This window comes from Chamaea fasciata, unplaced genomic scaffold, assembly GCF_029207755.1.
Source record: "Chamaea fasciata isolate MVZ Bird 193981 ecotype frontalis unplaced genomic scaffold, bChaFas1.0.hap1 SCAF_5, whole genome shotgun sequence".
NCBI lineage: Eukaryota > Metazoa > Chordata > Aves > Passeriformes > Sylviidae > Chamaea > Chamaea fasciata.
The window spans coordinates 55,333,255-55,350,561 of record NW_027094090.1 but is presented as its reverse complement, the minus strand read 5'-3'; the positions used below and the strand labels follow the sequence as shown (position 1 = coordinate 55,350,561).

At 44.1% G+C, this 17,307-nt stretch overlaps 2 protein-coding genes across 4 annotated transcripts; one reads left to right on the top strand and one right to left on the bottom strand.

Moving 5' to 3' along the window:
* Positions 1 to 294: 294 nt before the first annotated feature.
* On the top strand, positions 295 to 14,819 carry LOC136289715 (C-type lectin domain family 2 member B-like). 2 transcript variants are annotated; one of them, XM_066183778.1, is made up of 6 exons: positions 295 to 1,687; positions 2,313 to 2,396; positions 3,202 to 3,386; positions 4,113 to 4,213; positions 5,807 to 5,926; positions 12,828 to 14,819. In XM_066183778.1, exons 1-5 carry the CDS (start codon positions 1,639 to 1,641, stop codon positions 5,922 to 5,924), a joined length of 537 nt encoding a protein of 178 aa, XP_066039875.1. In that variant the 5' UTR covers positions 295 to 1,638; the 3' UTR covers positions 5,925 to 5,926; positions 12,828 to 14,819. The 2 variants fall into 2 exon arrangements, with proteins under 2 accessions (XP_066039875.1, XP_066039874.1); XM_066183777.1 differs by lacking the exon at positions 12,828 to 14,819 and having other exon boundaries at positions 297 to 1,687; positions 5,807 to 6,101.
* Positions 8,221 to 17,307, bottom strand: LOC136289714 (killer cell lectin-like receptor subfamily F member 1). 2 transcript variants are annotated; one of them, XM_066183775.1, is made up of 7 exons: positions 17,226 to 17,307; positions 13,467 to 13,544; positions 12,891 to 12,989; positions 11,803 to 11,943; positions 11,286 to 11,437; positions 10,720 to 10,832; positions 8,221 to 10,114 (listed from the first exon to the last, which is right to left on the bottom strand). In XM_066183775.1, exons 1-7 carry the CDS (start codon positions 17,305 to 17,307, stop codon positions 9,979 to 9,981), a joined length of 801 nt encoding a protein of 266 aa, XP_066039872.1. In that variant the 3' UTR covers positions 8,221 to 9,978. The 2 variants fall into 2 exon arrangements, with proteins under 2 accessions (XP_066039872.1, XP_066039873.1); XM_066183776.1 differs by having other exon boundaries at positions 8,221 to 10,111.

The following is a 17,307-nucleotide window of genomic DNA, read 5'->3' as shown; positions in this document are numbered from 1 at the left end:
ATAACAGTTACTTTTGGAGGATCAGATGATTCCCAGCTATGTTGACAGCATTTCTCAGGGGTTTGCTGCCAACCCGAAGACTCTCCTGCAGCTGTCAGAATTACCTTCTGTACTCAAGGATGAGCATGAAAAGAGCGCTCACCTCTAAATGCTCTGTGGTTAAAAGCCACTGTGGTATTTTTTACCTCAATGACAGGCAGGACTGAATAAATGGCAGGAGCCCAAGCCACTCTTTCAGAGTGAATAAATGCTAAATAAGCTGTTCTTAGAATGTCACACACCCACTGTCTCCTTGTGGGTAAAACATGCTCTGCATCAAGCAGGTACTGAACCTCCCTGCTGCCCTAATTCCACACCCCACTCTCATCCCTTGCCCCGCTGGATCCATGTCTTGCAAAACCTCTGAAAAAGTCTCCAGCTTGTGGCCTCTGGACCCATCACCTCTCCTCTCTCCTGGGGATCCTCAGTTCCCTAACCTCTCTGAAGCCACCATGCCTTAAGCCTTGTCACACATATCTTTTGGATTCTTCTTCATCCTTTTATCTTTCCTTTTCTTCCCCAGTGCCTTCCTAGGAATTTTGACAGTCCAGCTCTCCCAGTTCAGTGCTTAAATGAACTCCTGCTGCAGGCAAAGGCTAAAATCAACTGTAATTCAAATTATACTAATGGAAGTATAAAGTTTACAGTCTTTATAAGCTGTAAACATAAATACCTGGAGATGATTTTAAGCAACTCACCACTGCTCAGAATCCTTGACAGTGAAAGTAATTGAAGACTGCAGTGAAGACTGCAGTGAAAGCTTAAAGTGTAACCCCACCCCACCCCACCCCCCCCCCCCCCATTCCCATGGTTTTCTGTTGGAAGTTTCCTGCCCAAGTAGAGAAGGATGCTTATTTTGGATAAACCACTGCTGAATTCCTCACCAGCCTCACACAGAGCCCACATGATGACTTGGAGAGAGCTGTGTTCCTCAGGCTGTTTGAACACACAACACAGCCCAGATCTCTTCTAAATTCAGCAGTTATTGTGCAAAACCACCAGATGAAATGGATGATTTGTATGGCTCTGTCTTCCAAGGAATGCTGAAATTTCTATTGCACCTTCATCCCCACAGCTGGCAAGCCACCATGATCAGGCTCTATGCTCTTCTAGGTAAAGTAAATCACTGGCCAGGTTTTCCAAAGAGGTTTAAGTAATCAACGTTTAAATACTTGATTTTACTCTCCTCCTCTATACAAAAGAAGAAAATAAATAAAAATTAAATAAACCAAACTGAAAAAAACCCCAAAAATCAAAACATCCGAAAAAAACCAAAACAAACAAACAAAAAAAAAAAACCCCACCAGACAAAACCAAACCAAACCAGAGCCTTCTCTCTTTGTGTTGGTTCCTGGAATTTGCTGATGTCACAACATCCCAGCGAGATCTCTCGTAGGAGCCGACTTCTCCTTGAAGGCGTCCCTGTTTCCTATTTCTCCGAAGTTGCGGGGTGACTGTTCCCGGCCCGAAGCCCCGCTCGGCACCGAGCCCACGCTCCGTGGCCATGCCCCGGGGGGACGGCGCAGCGCGGGGCCGGCGCCGGGGGCGGCGGTCGGTGCGGCCCCAGCGGGGCCGGGCGGCTCGGTGAGCTCCGCGCCCATGGAGAGCGGCGGCTCCGCGGGGCACGGCTCGGCCCACGGCAGCAAAGGTGACGGGCGGGGGACACCGAGGGGATGCGGGCGGGAACCGGGACATCCCTCTGGAGCGCGGGGCCGAGCCGCGGTGCCGGCCCCGGGAGCGCGTCCCTGGGCACGGGGAGCCGGGGATGCCGCCGGGAATGCCGCACGGCTGGAAACGCCCCCGCGGTCTCCTGCCAGGAGAGGGGACCCTATGGGATCTAGGACTATAGATATCATAGACTCCTTTGGAGCCTCTTGGGACGCCTCGTCCCCGCCGCTGCCCGAACTGCCGGACACAGGCCAGCGGTGGGTGCTTCCAAAGCCCTGGAGGGGACAGGAGAGCAAAAGGAGAGTAAAAAGCTACGGCTGTGGGATAAGACTGGATATTTCTCAGAAGTTTTGGGCTCCAGAACTGATGGTTTTCCTTATTTCACTTATCCGTGCCATGTTTTGGCACCAGGTCAGTATCAAACTTACTGTCCACCGTCATTTTTCCCGTGCTCGTTTCTTTCTCTTTTGATTACTTTAAGTTCTGGATGATGTAACTAAAATTTACAGTAACTCAGTGTTCTTGTTAGCTGAGCAGGCTTATGAAGATAAGCTAAATGTCTCTGCTCCCAGCCTGCTCTCTACAGAGAGCTACCTTTTTTTCAGGTCTGTTCTCAAACATCTGGCTGTGGCGAGCTGTTGCTGGAATTCTTACTGCTGCTGTCATTTTGATTTCATCTATTCAGTTTGGTAAGTAAGGAATCCTAATAGAAAATATAATTAGCAATAGAAATTACCAGAGTTTGGGGTTCTACACTCAGAGGGTGGTGAGGCCCTGGCACGGGTTGCCCCAGGGAAGCTGTGGCTGCCCCATCCCTGGAAGTCCCTCCAAGCCCCATCCAAGGCCAGGTTGGATGGGGCTTGGAACAACCTGGTCTGGTGGAATCTGTCCCTGCCCATGGCAGGGAGTGGAACAAAATGGTCTTTGAAGTAGCTCTAAAACCAAACCACTCTGTGATTCTGTGTGAATCTATGATTTCTGTTTGAGACTGTGGGCCATAGCTGCAGAAACAACTCCACATGCTTCAGTGGGGTTAGGGAGGGCTTAGTTTAGTCTTAGTGTACTTTTGCTATCAAGTTTGTTACCACTGTTGGTCTTAACCCAAGTTCAAGAAAACAACAACAGGATGATTGTCCTACCAATCTGCAGTCCTTCAAAAATGGCATTGTAATAAACCAAGTTATTAATTCAGCTGTGAGGAAGCAACACGTGCAAAAGCTGGAGTTGTTGGGATTTTTAAGCTGTAGAAGAGTCCTTGGGTGATACTTTATTATCACCTTCTCACTACTTCTACCAACGTGTCCCTGACCATCCTTTAAGGATATGTCAAGAAGCAGGAGGGTGCAGGATCCAGAATATATCATTAGTTTACAACAATCATTTCAGCTGGGCAGAAGTAACAATGCTGTGGCTAGACTGGGATTATTTTAGATGATGCAGTCAGAAAGTAAAACCTTTCCCAGCTGGAAGAAACGGTTTTTTCTCTTTTCCCAGTAAACCCTTCTCCGGCCAAAGACTTTCCTCTGTGCCCTCCCCTGGACCTGTGTCCCTCAGGCTGGCTGTACTTCCAGAGGAAGTGTTACTACCTCTCAGAGAGTGAAGCCACCTGGAACTCCAGCCAGAGCAACTGCTCTTCCCACAGCGCTTCCCTCCTGGTCATCGAAAATCATCAGGAGCTGGTAAAGGAATCAAAGGGGGATCCTGTTTCTCCCCCGGTTCTCTTCTAGGGAACTGCTTCTCCAGCCTCCTCAGCCAAACAGTTAGGAAGCTGATGTAAGAACACAATGAGTCAACAGCCTGCAGAAAACTTCGTGCCTCTTCTCCCTGAAAACAGGAAACATTTGGGCAGTTGATGTTTTAGAAAATGTCTGAGTGCTTGTCTGAATTGCATTTTGTGCTGCTCACAGCTATAAATACTCATATTGAAGTCATCTATCAGGGTAAACACTGTTGCATCTCATTTATCTTTAATTAAACAACTGTTTTCTCATACTGAGATAGGTTAATGACATACAAGTTGGTAAAGTTGTTAATTGTGACCTTTGGAGTTAGGAGATAGTTACCCAAAATGCAGCTTGGAGCATTTTTTTTCTATATTATACCGCAATATTAGGAAAGATTCCACTCTGCACAAAGGCCTAGGAGTATGTACAACATCTAAATCTATTCCAGACCCTGATAGCCAACCTTGATATTTTAGAATAGCCTCTCTCTAGGTCAGTCAACCCTATCCCTGTCACCAGTCTCTGTATATTTAGGTTTTAATTTAGGTTAAATTATTCAGGTTGCTTCTGCAGGAAAGGCTAGATTGTTGTGTTGCTTTTGCCCTGGATCAAAGACTTTGTATTTTGATAGCTGGAGTCAGCATGCAGGACTTCTTTTCTCATGTGGGTTTATTCCTACAGACATTTATTATGAAGATCACAAAGCAAGACCCATGGATTGGACTCTCTAAAAGAAATGAAGAGTTCTTTTGGGTAAATGGAAAAGCATTGGACAATGAACTGTAAGTTGATGTGGAGGGGTTTTGCTGGTGATATTTGATTGTAGGGGAGTAAGAAAAATCATACTGAAATAGTGACGTGTAGGAAATGTCTGTTATTATGTTGAAGGGATGATAGTGGAGAGGGTATGGAATACAATGAAGATTTCACATGGCGTTGTTAAAACTGGCAGGTGAAAGTTAGGGGATAAATTTGTAAAGTTGAGAAGCAACATGAGGCAGGTAACAGACATTAGAGAAAGTTAAACCAAGAGACACCAAATCGATGGGGGGAGGAAGGGAAGATTACAGTAACACAAATTCCTCATTATAGAATATATTTTGCAAAAATACAAACCTGCATGTAAGCTGTGTGAGGTTTATAGCAAAGAGATTTGGGAGACTGCTGACATGTTTTCATTTTCATAGAATGTTCCTCTGAAAGAGGCTGCTGGAGGGAAAGGAAGATGTGAATTTATGTTGCATGACCTGCTCTGAGGCCAGGGCCCTGTGTTCTGTGCCACCAGTGCCAGGTGTGGGACACTTTGTTCCTCTCCCTGGCAGCTGTCTCATCTCCTCAGAGGCTGCTGCAGCTCATCCTGGAGCAGCTGCTGGCAGGAGTTGGCAGAATTACCATCGATAGACATAAGCACTGAGATTTCACAAGTCTGAAATTACCTTAAAAAGTGGAAAATGTAAATATTTCTAAGTCTGTGACATTACTGGTGGTGTGTGACTATATTCACTTCATCCCCAAGCCCTAAAGGCTTGAACTGACAAAGGCATTTAATGTGAGATGTGAGAAACACGTGGGCACCTCAAACTGAAAACATCAGTCCTTCCCACTCTTTTATCCCCTGTCTGCATGCAATACAAACATCCCCTGGTGCTTTCATTTTCAGTGAGGTTCTTCCCATTCTTAGATTTCTGCCTCAAACTGCCCCTCCTGAAGGGGAGGGCAAACACCTTGATATCTAAGCTCAGCTGTTACTACACTGGTGGGGATTTGTCCCTTGGCTTTTTCAGAGACCATTCCAGTTTGCTTGGCCTGTCCACAGAACTTGATAGCACTCTGAAAACAGAGTTGTCGAGGGAGTCCCTTACATCTTATGTAGGGACACCTACAGTCTGGAAACTGAGGTTTGCTTCTTGTTTCCCCCCCACCCCGTTAACCATGGTGCCTGTTGGGTTCTGAAGAAGGGAGAAATGAGAGATACATTTGCTTCACAGCTTCTGCTGGAATCTTTTAGCTGTATAGGAGGATGTGGAAGTGCAAGGTGGTGGTGCCCAACTTGATGGCACAGCATCCCTGAGAAGGGCAAACCTGAGTTTCAGTCTCTGCTCTAAGGGTGTATTTCACATGAAGAGACCACTAAACAAGATACAGGAGTGTTACAAGTCCTGGATTTTGTATTCTGGGCACAAGATACCATTAAGAAAAGACAATCTCCACGGTGTTCTCTTCAAGGCACAAAACATCATCCTCCTGTGGTGCCTTGCCTGAGATAAATCAGGCTTTATTCAAAGAGAACCTGAGGTACCCATAGCTACCTTTGCTCTATTGCAATGTTTGATTGTGGGTGTCCAAGTAATCCTGTCTTCTCTTCTCCCTGACAGGTTTGAAGTAAAAGGCTCTGGAAACTGTGCCTATCTGGAGTCCAAAGGGGTTTCAGCCTCAGGATGTTATTTAACCAGGAAATGGGTCTGTAGCTTGAATATCAACTCAGCACAATAAAGGTGGGCCAAGCCACTACCCCTGACACTCAGAGCTCTGATATGATGCCTGCACAGGTTATGTTTGTACTCTGGGATCTGGGAATGTGTTCAAGCTTCTGCCTGGAGGTGAATGACTTTTCTGGTAGCCAGAATTCTCCATCCATGGAGGAAGGCTTTAAAGATAAAGGCTTTAAAAGACTCTCTTCAGCATCTTGATTAAGTCATTTCTTTGCCCCATTTTTCCAGCTACCGCCCAGCTGTAGTTTCTTTCTGTTGGGCCATCAGTATTTCTTCCATTTACTCTCCTCTTGTAGGAGCAGCAGTTCTTTCTTTCCCTTTTGGAGGTTTTTGTTCTGCTTTTCCTTTCTCCAGGCTCTCTGCAGGGATGGGTGGTGGAGTGGGTCTGTCTGGAGGAGTGCCAGTGCCTTGTGGATACAGGGTAATGCAGAAGTGAACACTGTTGTTTTAGACAGGATCACAATAGATTCCTCTCTCCAGGTTTGATTGGATGCACCTTGCATTGTATTCCATGTTTTGTTAATGTTATGTTACATTAATCTTGTTAAATCCTGGTGATGATGCTGTCAAGCTAATTTATGTAGCTGCACTGCACCTGAAGCTATTCTCACAACACTTTCTTTAGCCAAAAAAAGGTCACAATAGATAAGAATATTTATTTACCTCAGCATTTGCACTGATGGGAGGGGAGAAGAGTTGGAACTGAAAGAGTGGTAGTGAAACTGCAGGCATTAATGGAGAAATAATCCTCAATGCAAGGAGACAAAATCAGGAGAAGGGAATAAAAGAATTAACAGCAAGGGATGTTTCTCTATGTTTTCCTCATGCCCTGTGCCTGTGGGGATTCTGAGGAATGGGGACATTTCCAGATGGACAGTCAGTGTTTCCTTGTGTAGGTGACATTTTCAGCAGCAGCCTCCAGTGCTCTTAGATTGCTGGGAGCCTGAACAGAATTAGGGCACAATCCCTCTGATTATCTGAGTCCCACTCATATCTAGCAGGTTACCCAAAGATTAAAAGTGTCATTTGACCCAGAGAATGAAAGTTTTCCTGGAAGGAATATAACCATTAAGTTTCTAGAGAAGGAAGAATGGGAAGTTCACCTTCATTATTTTCTGTGACAGAAGGACTTGACTGTAGCAGGACCATACACATGGATACTTGTAGGAGAAAGGAATACAGGTGCCCTTGCCCCTGATAAGTAACTGCTGCGTTAATTACCCGATTCCAATAAAGAGAAGTGTGATAAAAGGGAGGGGGTTAGCTGGTGGATGGAGGGAACCAACCTACTAACCTTGAGGAAGAGGGAATGAGACGATAATGAAGGGTTCTGATGGGAAAGAATCACTGCTCTGGGTCTGCAGTTAGAGCCTGTTGTTGGAACCTGCAGTCACAGTCTAGCTGGGTAAAAGCCTTCATGCAGAGTCTGCAAATTAATACCTGCAGTGATAGTTCAGCAGAAGATAACCAGCAGTCAGAGGCTGCAAGGGAAACCTGCAGGAGGAGCTTGATGCAGCCAGAGTCAGTGAACAGTTGGAGTCAGGATGGCTGAGCTGTAAAAAGAGAAATAAACCAGGACCCTTTTCTTGTTGGTAAACAAGAAGTCTGTGTCTTGGCTCATTTCTATCCCCTAACAAGACAGCTGCTGCTACAGATACTGCCAGCAACTTGTAACTTTCAGATGTTTATTTAACTATAATCACTAATTTTGCTAGTTTACACTTTTCTTAATTGCTCATATTCTTTATAGGTACAGTGACAGGACTCTACAGTATGAAAAGCCTAATTATCTGTTAATTTATATGTTGGGTGGAGTGTGTTATTCTGCAATGTTTTTAGATTAACCTGATTCTGAAGGATATGGTATGTGCAATAGTCCTGAAAAGATACTTAATAAATATCTTTACAGTGCCCCTGGATTACAGTGGTTTGTATCTAAACATTGGGACATCAAAAGTATTTTTTGTCTTAGGCACCATTTTGGTGAAAAAAAAAAAATCTGAAGCAAAGTAAAATATTCAGGTTTTGAACATGAAAAAATCTTAAATCATAATGTAAAGATTGACATGAAACAGAACATTTGATCCAAAAAAAGAATGTTTTTTTTTCCATTCTAACACTTCATAATGTGTTAGCCTTTTTAACAAAAAGTTACAGTAAAAGTTCTTCTGGAATCTGACTCCTCAGGGATGCAATGAACATCTTTTGGGGATGTTAAGAAAAGAATGGTCAAGCTGCAAACTCTGCCAACCTGCTTTACTCAGAGTGGAGTTTGATGAAGTGCTTCAATGGTAATTTCTTTTTCTTTATTCTTTTTAAATAAGTGCTTAAATTGTGGCTTAGAGCTTCAGTAAGGCCCTGCAAAAACTTGTTTAATTACATGAATAATAGCAAGAAGGCCCAAATAGTAGATGTTTCATGAGTATTGTTAAAACCTAAACACCACAACTAATTTGAGACAAGCCAGCATGCAGGAATTTGTTTTTCCTGTTAAATTCAGCATGAATCAAGAAAGATCAACAGATCAACTGTCAACCACTGCATGGAGAAGGGTGTGCTGTGAGTACTCTGAAGTGAAAATTTCTCAGCAACGAGAAATTATCGCTCTATAAAGCATGTATTATAGAGATATGGAGATTCTCTTACTAACTTCAGATTCCTTCCTTTTCTTTGCTTCTCTGTCTAGAATGAACAAACCAGTCCTCTTCCCCTACATGCTGTGCTGAGTTTGGGGGATTTTTGTTGTTTCCTCTTACATAATAGCAGTTTCTCATGTGCCTTGAGCTGCTGATGCTGCATTCTGTGGGATAAATCTTTGTTGGGATTTTTTTGTTGTTGTTTGAAGGGAAGTCCCTGAGGGTACAGTTCACTTTTTAATCTGCAGCCCTTAAGTGCTGGACATTAACCCTCCCCAGGCATGTGCAGGTATGAAAAAACATCTCTGTGAAACTGCAGCTGCCTGTATTTGTGTCCATCACAGCAAAGGCTCACCATCTCAAAAGCCATATTAGACTTGTTTCTCTTTGCTATAAGTACTTAAATACCAGTCGGTGCCATTTTTGTTAGAGCAGCACCTTCAATTAATGACATTTCTTCATTTTTGTCAAATATGTTAATCTAATATAAAGTCACTAGGTCACACTGCTTTTAGTATTTCTAGACCCAGAAATAACATTTATTCATGACACTTCAATGACTAAGTAATGCATTTACTGAATGAACTCCCAGGCATTAATTTCACCAGTCTTTGGCTTTGATACTTCATCATACCATAGCTGTGGTTGGAATTTACAATGTGAAGGGACTAAATATAGGTGGAGAGGAAGGTTATCAACTTTATTTCCTCACACTGCAAGGTTGTCTTACAGTCCAAGCCCTTTCCTAGTTAATCCCTTCAGATTCCAAGGCCCAGCACCAGAAGAAACTGGGAGCAATCAGCAGATTAACCACGATTGTTACAAGTCACTCCGTGCCTGGTCTGCTGTCTATACCCAGTAGCTGTGCAGCAGCTTTGCATAAGACACTGTCCAATAAATGCATTTTTTTTTCCCAGCCCTCAAGTGGCTTCTGTGAGTCACAATTAGACCCCAAGAAAAAAAAAAAAAAAAAAAAAAAACACAAAAACCAAAACCACAAACTTCGGAAAAAAACTAAAATCCTGAAACACAGAAAAGAAGTCCTCAGTTCAGCAGCTGCCTGTGTGCAGGGGAGAGTGCAGTGGGCCCAGCACACCCTTCATCCCCCACAGGGACCATAATTCCTTCACATGATGGAGTTCACGTGCACAGTGTTCCTCCTCATGAGTATCTCTTCTCCTGTGACCTTTCCTGAGGCAGCTGCTGCCAAAATCTGTCTTTGTGAAGGCTCAGCACCCCAAAACTCCTCATGTGGCAGCTTGCAGCCCTGTAGCAGGACCTGTCTTCTGACTTCTTAGGGAGCACAGCAAAGTGCAAATTTCCCTGCAAGTCTGATAAAAATTATTTACATCACAAGTTGGTTTGTCTGTAAAATGGCTGTTCTGACAGGAAGGTCTGTCTGTTGTCTGGAAATGTGGCTCAGAGCACCAGCAAAGTTGCATTCTTCTTACAGATCCACTCCTTTAATGTCTGGCAATTATCTGCCTGGATCACATTTTTCCTTCTGTAAACAGCACAGTTCTTGTCAGCCTCGATGCTTTTTGGAGCTGTCCTGCTGAGAGACCAAAAGGAATGCAGTTGTCAGCTTTAAACTCAGCACTAGTTCAAAATCCCGGTGATGCTCTGAGTGAGGGGGTGGATGGTGCCCACTCGGCCACACCCTTGAAGCACAGCAGCTGTGCAGAGGTGGCTTGGGCACCCCCAGCAGGGACGGCTGGCTTCTGAGGGATGGATGCTTGGGATTGTTAGTGTTACAAGGGTAAGGATCCTCCCCATGCTGCCACAATGGTGAAGAAAGCTGCACCCATCCCAGCCAATGCTATGTGACAGGCATCACCTTCAACAGAGGCAGGCAGCACATGGTCTGTAAAGTGAGAGTTGGTAGGGATTTCAGCAGAAGTGTGTAATAGTATCTCTGCATTAAATAAATATATAAGCAGTGGCTGTGGTTGGTCCTGGAGGCAGAAATCAGCTTCCAAAAGTGCCCAGCAGGAAACTGTTGATCTGGAACTGGCCATAAAACAGACTCTGAATACGTACCTGAGGCTGCAGGGTTAGATTTGTGCTTTGGGTAATTAGCTCAGATTCAGAGCTGTATTTCCAAGCAGGGATACCAGACTTCGCTTTTCCCGAAGATATCCTCCCCCCACAAATCATCACCTCTTTTCTTTTACTCTGTGCTCTCCCGCTGAACTCCGTGTTTTCTCCATGTCTTCAGTGTCCAAGCCAATCCAGATATATTTGGTATCTTTGTCTTTGCTGTCTATAAATTCCTGTGGAATGATTAGAAGGACATTACCTGACAGAAGAGCTTTCCTGCTGTGCCCAGGTCACTGTCCTGCCTCATGCACAGCTTTTATTTCCTCTTGAAGAGCAAGGCCAGAGATGCAGCCATGACAGAGCAGCCCCTTACATCAGCCCATCCACATGCCCAGCCTCCTCTCTTCCCAGTGCCAAGCAGTAGAAATGAGTGGAAAGTCCCTAGCATTTCCTCTTCCCAATCAAAACTACTCTGGCTTCCACACTTGCCACATCTTGTGTTTCTCCTCTTCAGCTCAGCTCTGCTGACGTTCCCAAACCCAGCTCCTGTGCAAGGGAGAGTCAGATGCTTTCCCTGATGGGGCTCTTGCTTGTCTAAGCTTACTCTTGACATCCAGGCCATTTTCTCTTGGAGAAATGTTTGGCTGAGGCCTGTCACGTGCTTTTAGGGCTGCTGCAAGACTCACCATCTCGATTTCATCCTCAATGACAAGCAGCTGGGATTTCCTGGCCAGGCAACTTTTCTGGCTGTCCTCCCAGCTCTTGGCCTCCTCGGAGAAGAAATAACATCTGCCCCTGTGCAGCTGCCACCCAGGGGGACACAGCTCACATGTTGTCCCTGTGGGTGGACAGGGGGAACCTTTAGCTCCTACAATGGATGGAATTCCTCCCCCCGTTTATGAACCATTGTCTGGAAAGTGTTCTCCAGGACAAGAGGAGGATATATGGCATTTCTGACAGCAGCTCCTGGCAGAGAGAAATGTAATGAAAATACTGGAAGCTTTATACCAAGAGAGGAGCAAGACTATCATGATTAAAATATTAGTTTAGATTTTGTTATCACTGCTCTGCAGGAACACCGTGCTTCCTGGATAGCACCAGTGAGTTCCCATAAACTGCAGGGTGTCAGAGAAATGGGAACAGAGACAACAGAACTGTGCACATCACATGTCCTCTGTACTGGAAAGGACTAATGTGCCTCACCCTGTCCATCTTCACACAGCTCCTCCATGAGCCATTTCAGGAGCGCTGCTGAGACAGTCCTCTCTGAAGAAATGTTACTGCTGGTGTTGTTCAGACCACACTGAGGCAAACTTTTTGATTCTCCTGCTCTGACCTTCAAAACTTGAACAGCCCAAAGTCAAAAAAATAACAGAGAGAGAGAGGTCATGGTTAACAAAAAGGATAAGGAAGTGCAGGCTTTGTACCCAAAGCTGTACTGTGAATGTGGGGATATTTCTGTGTACATTGCGTGGTACAGAAACAGTTATGAGCAAACTCAGTGAGTAAAGCTCAGTGAGCAAAGCCCTCCTGAGAAGATGTTCATGGAATGGCCTGATTTGGAAAGATCATTTCATTACAAACCCCTGCCTGGCCAGAGACACCTTCCACTACCCCAGGTTGCTCAGAGCCCCGTCCAGCCTGGCCTTGGACACTGCCAGGGGCAGGGCAGCCACAGCTTCTCTGGGCAACCTGTGCCAGGACCTCCCCACCCACACAGTGTCACAGCTACAGCTGGTCTGTAAGCTGCACAGATGAATTTGGCCATAACAGACCCCAACTCCTAGCCTAGCTCGTTGAAGAGTAGAAGTAAATGAGTCCCTGGGAATGACAGTGATAGGTTGGATTCGAACTCAAACAGGGGACCCAGCCAATCCCATTCAATTCTGGATGCAGACATCTAATTGGCCAGTGAGCTGGGTGGTGCTGAGACCTCGACCAATCAGGTGTTTAAGCACAGGAATTTTGAACTCCCTATAAAAGGGGCAGCCATGAATAAACATTGGCTGCTGTTGCATGATGTCGGCGTGTTCTGTCATATGCCTGTCTCCAAATCCACGACATCACAGGGAACGATTTCTTCCTCATATCCAATGTAAATCTTCTCTCTCTCAGTGTGAAACCATTCCCCCTTGTCCTGTCAGTCCCTTGTCAATAGCCTCTCATTTCCTGTATTTGTGTGTAAGTTGACGCCTTTTGGTGCGACAGTAAGGGAATTTTTCTCTCAGCTCTTTCAGAGGTTTAACCATGCCTGCAATGAAGGGATGAAGGAGGAGGTAGGATCTACTCACATTGCTTGGCTTGGAACACCACGACTCCCAGTAGGATGAGCAAGAGGACTGCCAGGACCAGCGCCACGTAGAACCAGGCTGAGCACCTGTGCTGGCAGCCTGGAGGGAGGCACGAGGAAGAGCAGCTTAAGGCCCTGGCACTCTTAAAATTGGGGAAACAACAGAGAAGTCATCTGCCTAAAATCAGTCTGCTGTCAGGAGGATGCAGTGGCATTTTACATATTAAAAATCTGCATCCATTTTGCATACATGGAAGTGAAATCAAAATATTTGGTCACATAGAGCAAGTGATTGTCAACTATCCCTGGGACTCCTCATCCACAAGGGTTCTGAAAAACCATGGAATTTTACTTTGCTTTACTACATTTTCCATGTAGGGCACAAAGGCATTTGTAGAAACCATTTTTAAAAGGAAAGTGTAAAATCTGAGAATCAAGGAAAAAAGGCAGCAGATGAAATGATAGATCAGCCCTTCATTGAGAGAGTGTACATAAAGGCTCTTGATAACAGGTTTCACTGTTGGGTAATAGGAAAAGCTACATCTATAATTAGTAACCAAACAAAATTGCACAGTACCAGGAGCGGAAGTCTCTTCTCTGCTGTTCCCTTGGGGTTGGGGCTTCACGTGCAGCTCAGCGTATGTGATCATGTTTCCTGTAAGGAGAGGGCAAACGCTGACATTTGTGGCTGTGCAAGTCACCAAGTGGAGGAACAATAAAGGCTGAGCCTGTATGAAAAGGGGTGTGTGTTTCCAAGGCTGCTTGTTCAGCATTTTCCTTTTCCTAGGCAACGACAGGAAAGATGATGATTTACCACTTCCTCCTGCTGTCAGCTCTGTAAGCTTTGAACTGTTGGGAGCTGTGTGGCTGGAGCAGGAGCCAGACAAACAGGCTGAAGGATGGGAAAGACCTGGATCCTATCCACGGCAGGCATCCCATCTGTTGCTGAGCCATCTCAGAAGGTACCACGGGGGCTGAAGGGGCACCAGGCCCATGACTGCTTTGTGGGGCAGAGAGATGCCAAAAGGAAAACCAGCACTCAGAGAAATGCTGCTGCAGCAAGGTAATTCCTGGGAGCTTTCCTGACTTGTGTTTATCCCAGGATACTTCAGATGGTGCCTGTAGCAGCAGAGAAATGGACTTGATGGTTGAAGACATCCTTTTCCAAAAGCATGTTGCCAAAACAAAACCAAAAAGGGCATTAAAATCTCACGGGTTGGGTTAAAGGCACGTAGATTCTTTCTGAACATGTTTTCAATATCATTTACTTGGGTAGTTTGCAGAGCTACTGGTTAGTGTAATGGAAGAAGTTTGGACTTTTGGGACATTGCTTTTGCATTCATAAATGGGGAGATTTTATCCATCTGTTTCAAGAATAAGCTTCTGTGCTACCACCCTAGTTTGTGACCACTGGGGCTTTTAAAAAGAATGTTGTTTTAAATTTCACTAATCAGGGGAAAACTTGGCAGAAGAAGAGAGTCTCATTAGGTTAAAATGAGGCAGCATTTCGTATGAGAATTGCTGAAGTGCAGAGAGGTTTTACAGTAGAAAAAACTACTGAGAACCTGATTGGCAAATAAGGGTTATTAATATGGGGAGACAGTCTACGCTTTAGAGAATCTGACCTAATACACTTGGTTGTTTGCTTTATTTCAATTTATTAGTTCAATGAACTACAGAAAAATTGTAAATTAAATGTAATTGTTCTCAAATCAAATGCCCTAAAAGTTTTTCTTCTTATAATGTAAATCATTTTCCAAAGACACTAAGGACTTTTAAACTTTTAAATGCACTAGCCCTGTAAATGGAGGTACTTCTAAAATAAGTACTTTAGACATTCTGATAGTATTAGTAAATAATTTGTCTCTCAAATGAACATTTATTCCTTTCAAGAATATTTCTAAGTCTGTAAGAAAAAAGATATCCATGCAAGCTGAATAATTAAAGGTATTCCTTTTATTGCAGTGTGTATGGGCTCATGATTATTTGAATGTGAAGTCTTCAGAAGTCAGCAGGGGGTTTTAAATTACCACACAATCTTAATTCTGCCAGATGCTTCCACACCCTCACCTAATTCAACAACAAGGTGGAGATCTCCGTCAGTCAGTCACTAAAACTGAAATTTCACTTCCCTGTGCCTGTTGTCAGGTGCAGAAAAACATCTCTGTTTATGGGAAGCTTCTGCTTGGTGAATGTGACAGAGAGTGCTTCTGGGGGGTTGTCCATTAGGGAATGCTCTGTCCAGATGGGGGCCAGCACATCCAGGGGTCTGGGGGAAGCTGGAGAGGCTCCAGGTCAACCTGGTCGACATCCAGAGCAGCCCAGGAGGTTAAGGAGGGGAACAAGAAGTTAAGGCCACAGCCAATAGCGAGCTACAACTTCTTGTGGGTTAGTTTGGTGATGGACTTGAACTCTCCTAGGCTTGTTCTTCTCCCAAGGAGAGCTCTGTGTAGCCACTCACGATTCATAATCAGGCAACTTTCAAATTATCCGTGAGGGAATTGGGACACAAAAACTGCCGGAGTCTTTCGCTGCAAAATGGATTCCCAGGTGTATTTATCCTTTCTGGGATTGGGGAACACTCTTCTACTTTTGAACATCTGTTTTGAAGCACATGCACAGTAACAGCACCTGCACCTACCAAAGCCTGTGCACAGATAATGCCATTGCTAAATCCTCCTCACCACACTGGCAGAGCATCCAAGAATCCCCTCGTCCTTGTTATTCAGAGCACCTGAGTGACAGCTGAAGTCCAACTGTAAGTCCAAACCCAATCAAACAAAATGTATTTGAGTATAACCAGACATAAGAGTGGGGAAGGTGAGACTGGGAGCTATAAACAGGGAAGAAAATATTGGTTAAGAGATTTTTGTCTCTCTACAATTGAGACAGCATAACCAATACTTATAGAAATACTGGGTGGATCACTGGTTCCTGTTTTTTAAAGGAGATGGAAGCATTGGAGTGTGAACAGAAGAACATCCAAAAAATGATGAGCATTTTTGAGAAGTTAAATATTTAAAGGAAAAAGGGCATTGAGAAATCACTTAATTGCCATGGCCAGTAACTTCAAGTGAGAAAATATCAAGAGTTAAAATCAGTTCAACAAAAGTTTACTAAGAGCCATCCACATGTTAATGATAAATTTCATTGGAACTGGCCTGTCCAAAATTGAGCTTTTCCTTTAGGCAGCATGATCAAGGAATAGTTTTGGATGTCTTCTAATCAAGATTTATGTCTCTCTCCCTTCACAAATAAGTTCTATCCATTTGGATGCTGGGTAAAATTCCAGGCAAACCCTCTTTGTGTTGCACAGGTTACAGCAGTGCAAACAACATCCATGGGTGCATGAACACGCAGTCTAAGGTAGCATTTCATGTAATATATATAATAAAGTGAACTCACTTTTATCTTTTGGATACCGGTCTTGTAAAAATAAATAAAAGGTATTGTTTTCTGTCATTTAAGTGCATGTATTCAGAGCACCATCTTACAACCAGATGGTCTATTGTAAGTAGAGCATCTAAAAATGCCTATGACACAATGTTGTTTCCTTAAGGGATTAAATATATTAATTACTAATGAAAGCATGAAAATGTCCTTAGTCTGATGCCACAAGCATTTCCTGTTTGCTCCTTATAAGCTGTCATTCATATTAGATGTAATTCTGAATTTTGTCCAAATGCTTCCATGAATGAATTACAATTTTTTCCCAAGCAGTAGAAATGTTACTTCTTTAGAAAATCTTGTTCCAATCATCTCCTTACCCTGAATATTGGCTTAATCCTTTGAGGCTTTTTACAAATATATGAAGTGATCACAGACTGATAATTTGGTTCTGGAAAATCACCACTGGAAAATAATAAAGAGCAGGAAATTTTTAGGAGACATTCAGTACTTCCTTCAGTGACAGTGACTGTATTTTTGACTGCTACTAGTTTCTTGATTTACTGGTTAATTTACTGCTCCTTTTCCATGAACAAAAACATTGATCTGACTTGTGGTCTAGGTAGTAATTCAGTGGAGCATTGTCTTGATCATGTTACTCATTTAAAAAGAAATATTATGCTCATTATTCAACCAATTGACACCTTTTCTTTCTCATTCTGTTACTTAAAGCCTGGCACCAGACCTGAGCTGCTGCTCCTTGGAGGTTCTGATTTGGGAGCAGCTTGGCTGATTTGTACTCTGAGGATCTCATCCACTCGTCCAAATTCTTGCCCTTCCCATGCAGCATCTTATGGCATTCTTCTAGGTTTACCCAACTTAAAATGTGAGAGATAAAGAGAGAGAGAGAGCACAGGAGAGCACAAAGTGCGTGCCCAAGATGTATTACCTGGGTTTGATGTCCCTGCAGGAGCATGTGGCCTTTCCCTCGGCAGCATGGCCACGGCCGCGTAGGTGACATCCCCTGCCAT

Bases quoted from the DNA above. Each gene is read 5' to 3' on its own strand.
- LOC136289715 (XM_066183778.1), top strand. From the start codon at position 1,639: ATGGAGAGCGGCGGCTCCGCGGGGCACGGCTCGGCCCACGGCAGCAAA. The intron at 1,688-2,312 runs GTGACGGGCGGG...CCTTTTTTTCAG, and splicing joins CTCGGCCCACGGCAGCAAAG to GTCTGTTCTCAAACATCTGG. The intron at 3,387-4,112 runs GTAAAGGAATCA...TTATTCCTACAG, and splicing joins TCGAAAATCATCAGGAGCTG to ACATTTATTATGAAGATCAC.
- LOC136289714 (XM_066183775.1), bottom strand. From the start codon at position 17,307: ATGGCAGGGGATGTCACCTACGCGGCCGTGGCCATGCTGCCGAGGGAA. The intron at 13,545-17,225 runs GTAATACATCTT...CTCTCCTTACAG, and splicing joins TGCAGGGACATCAAACCCAG to GAAACATGATCACATACGCT. The intron at 11,944-12,890 runs GTGAGTAGATCC...GGGCTGTTCAAG, and splicing joins GGTGTTCCAAGCCAAGCAAT to TTTTGAAGGTCAGAGCAGGA.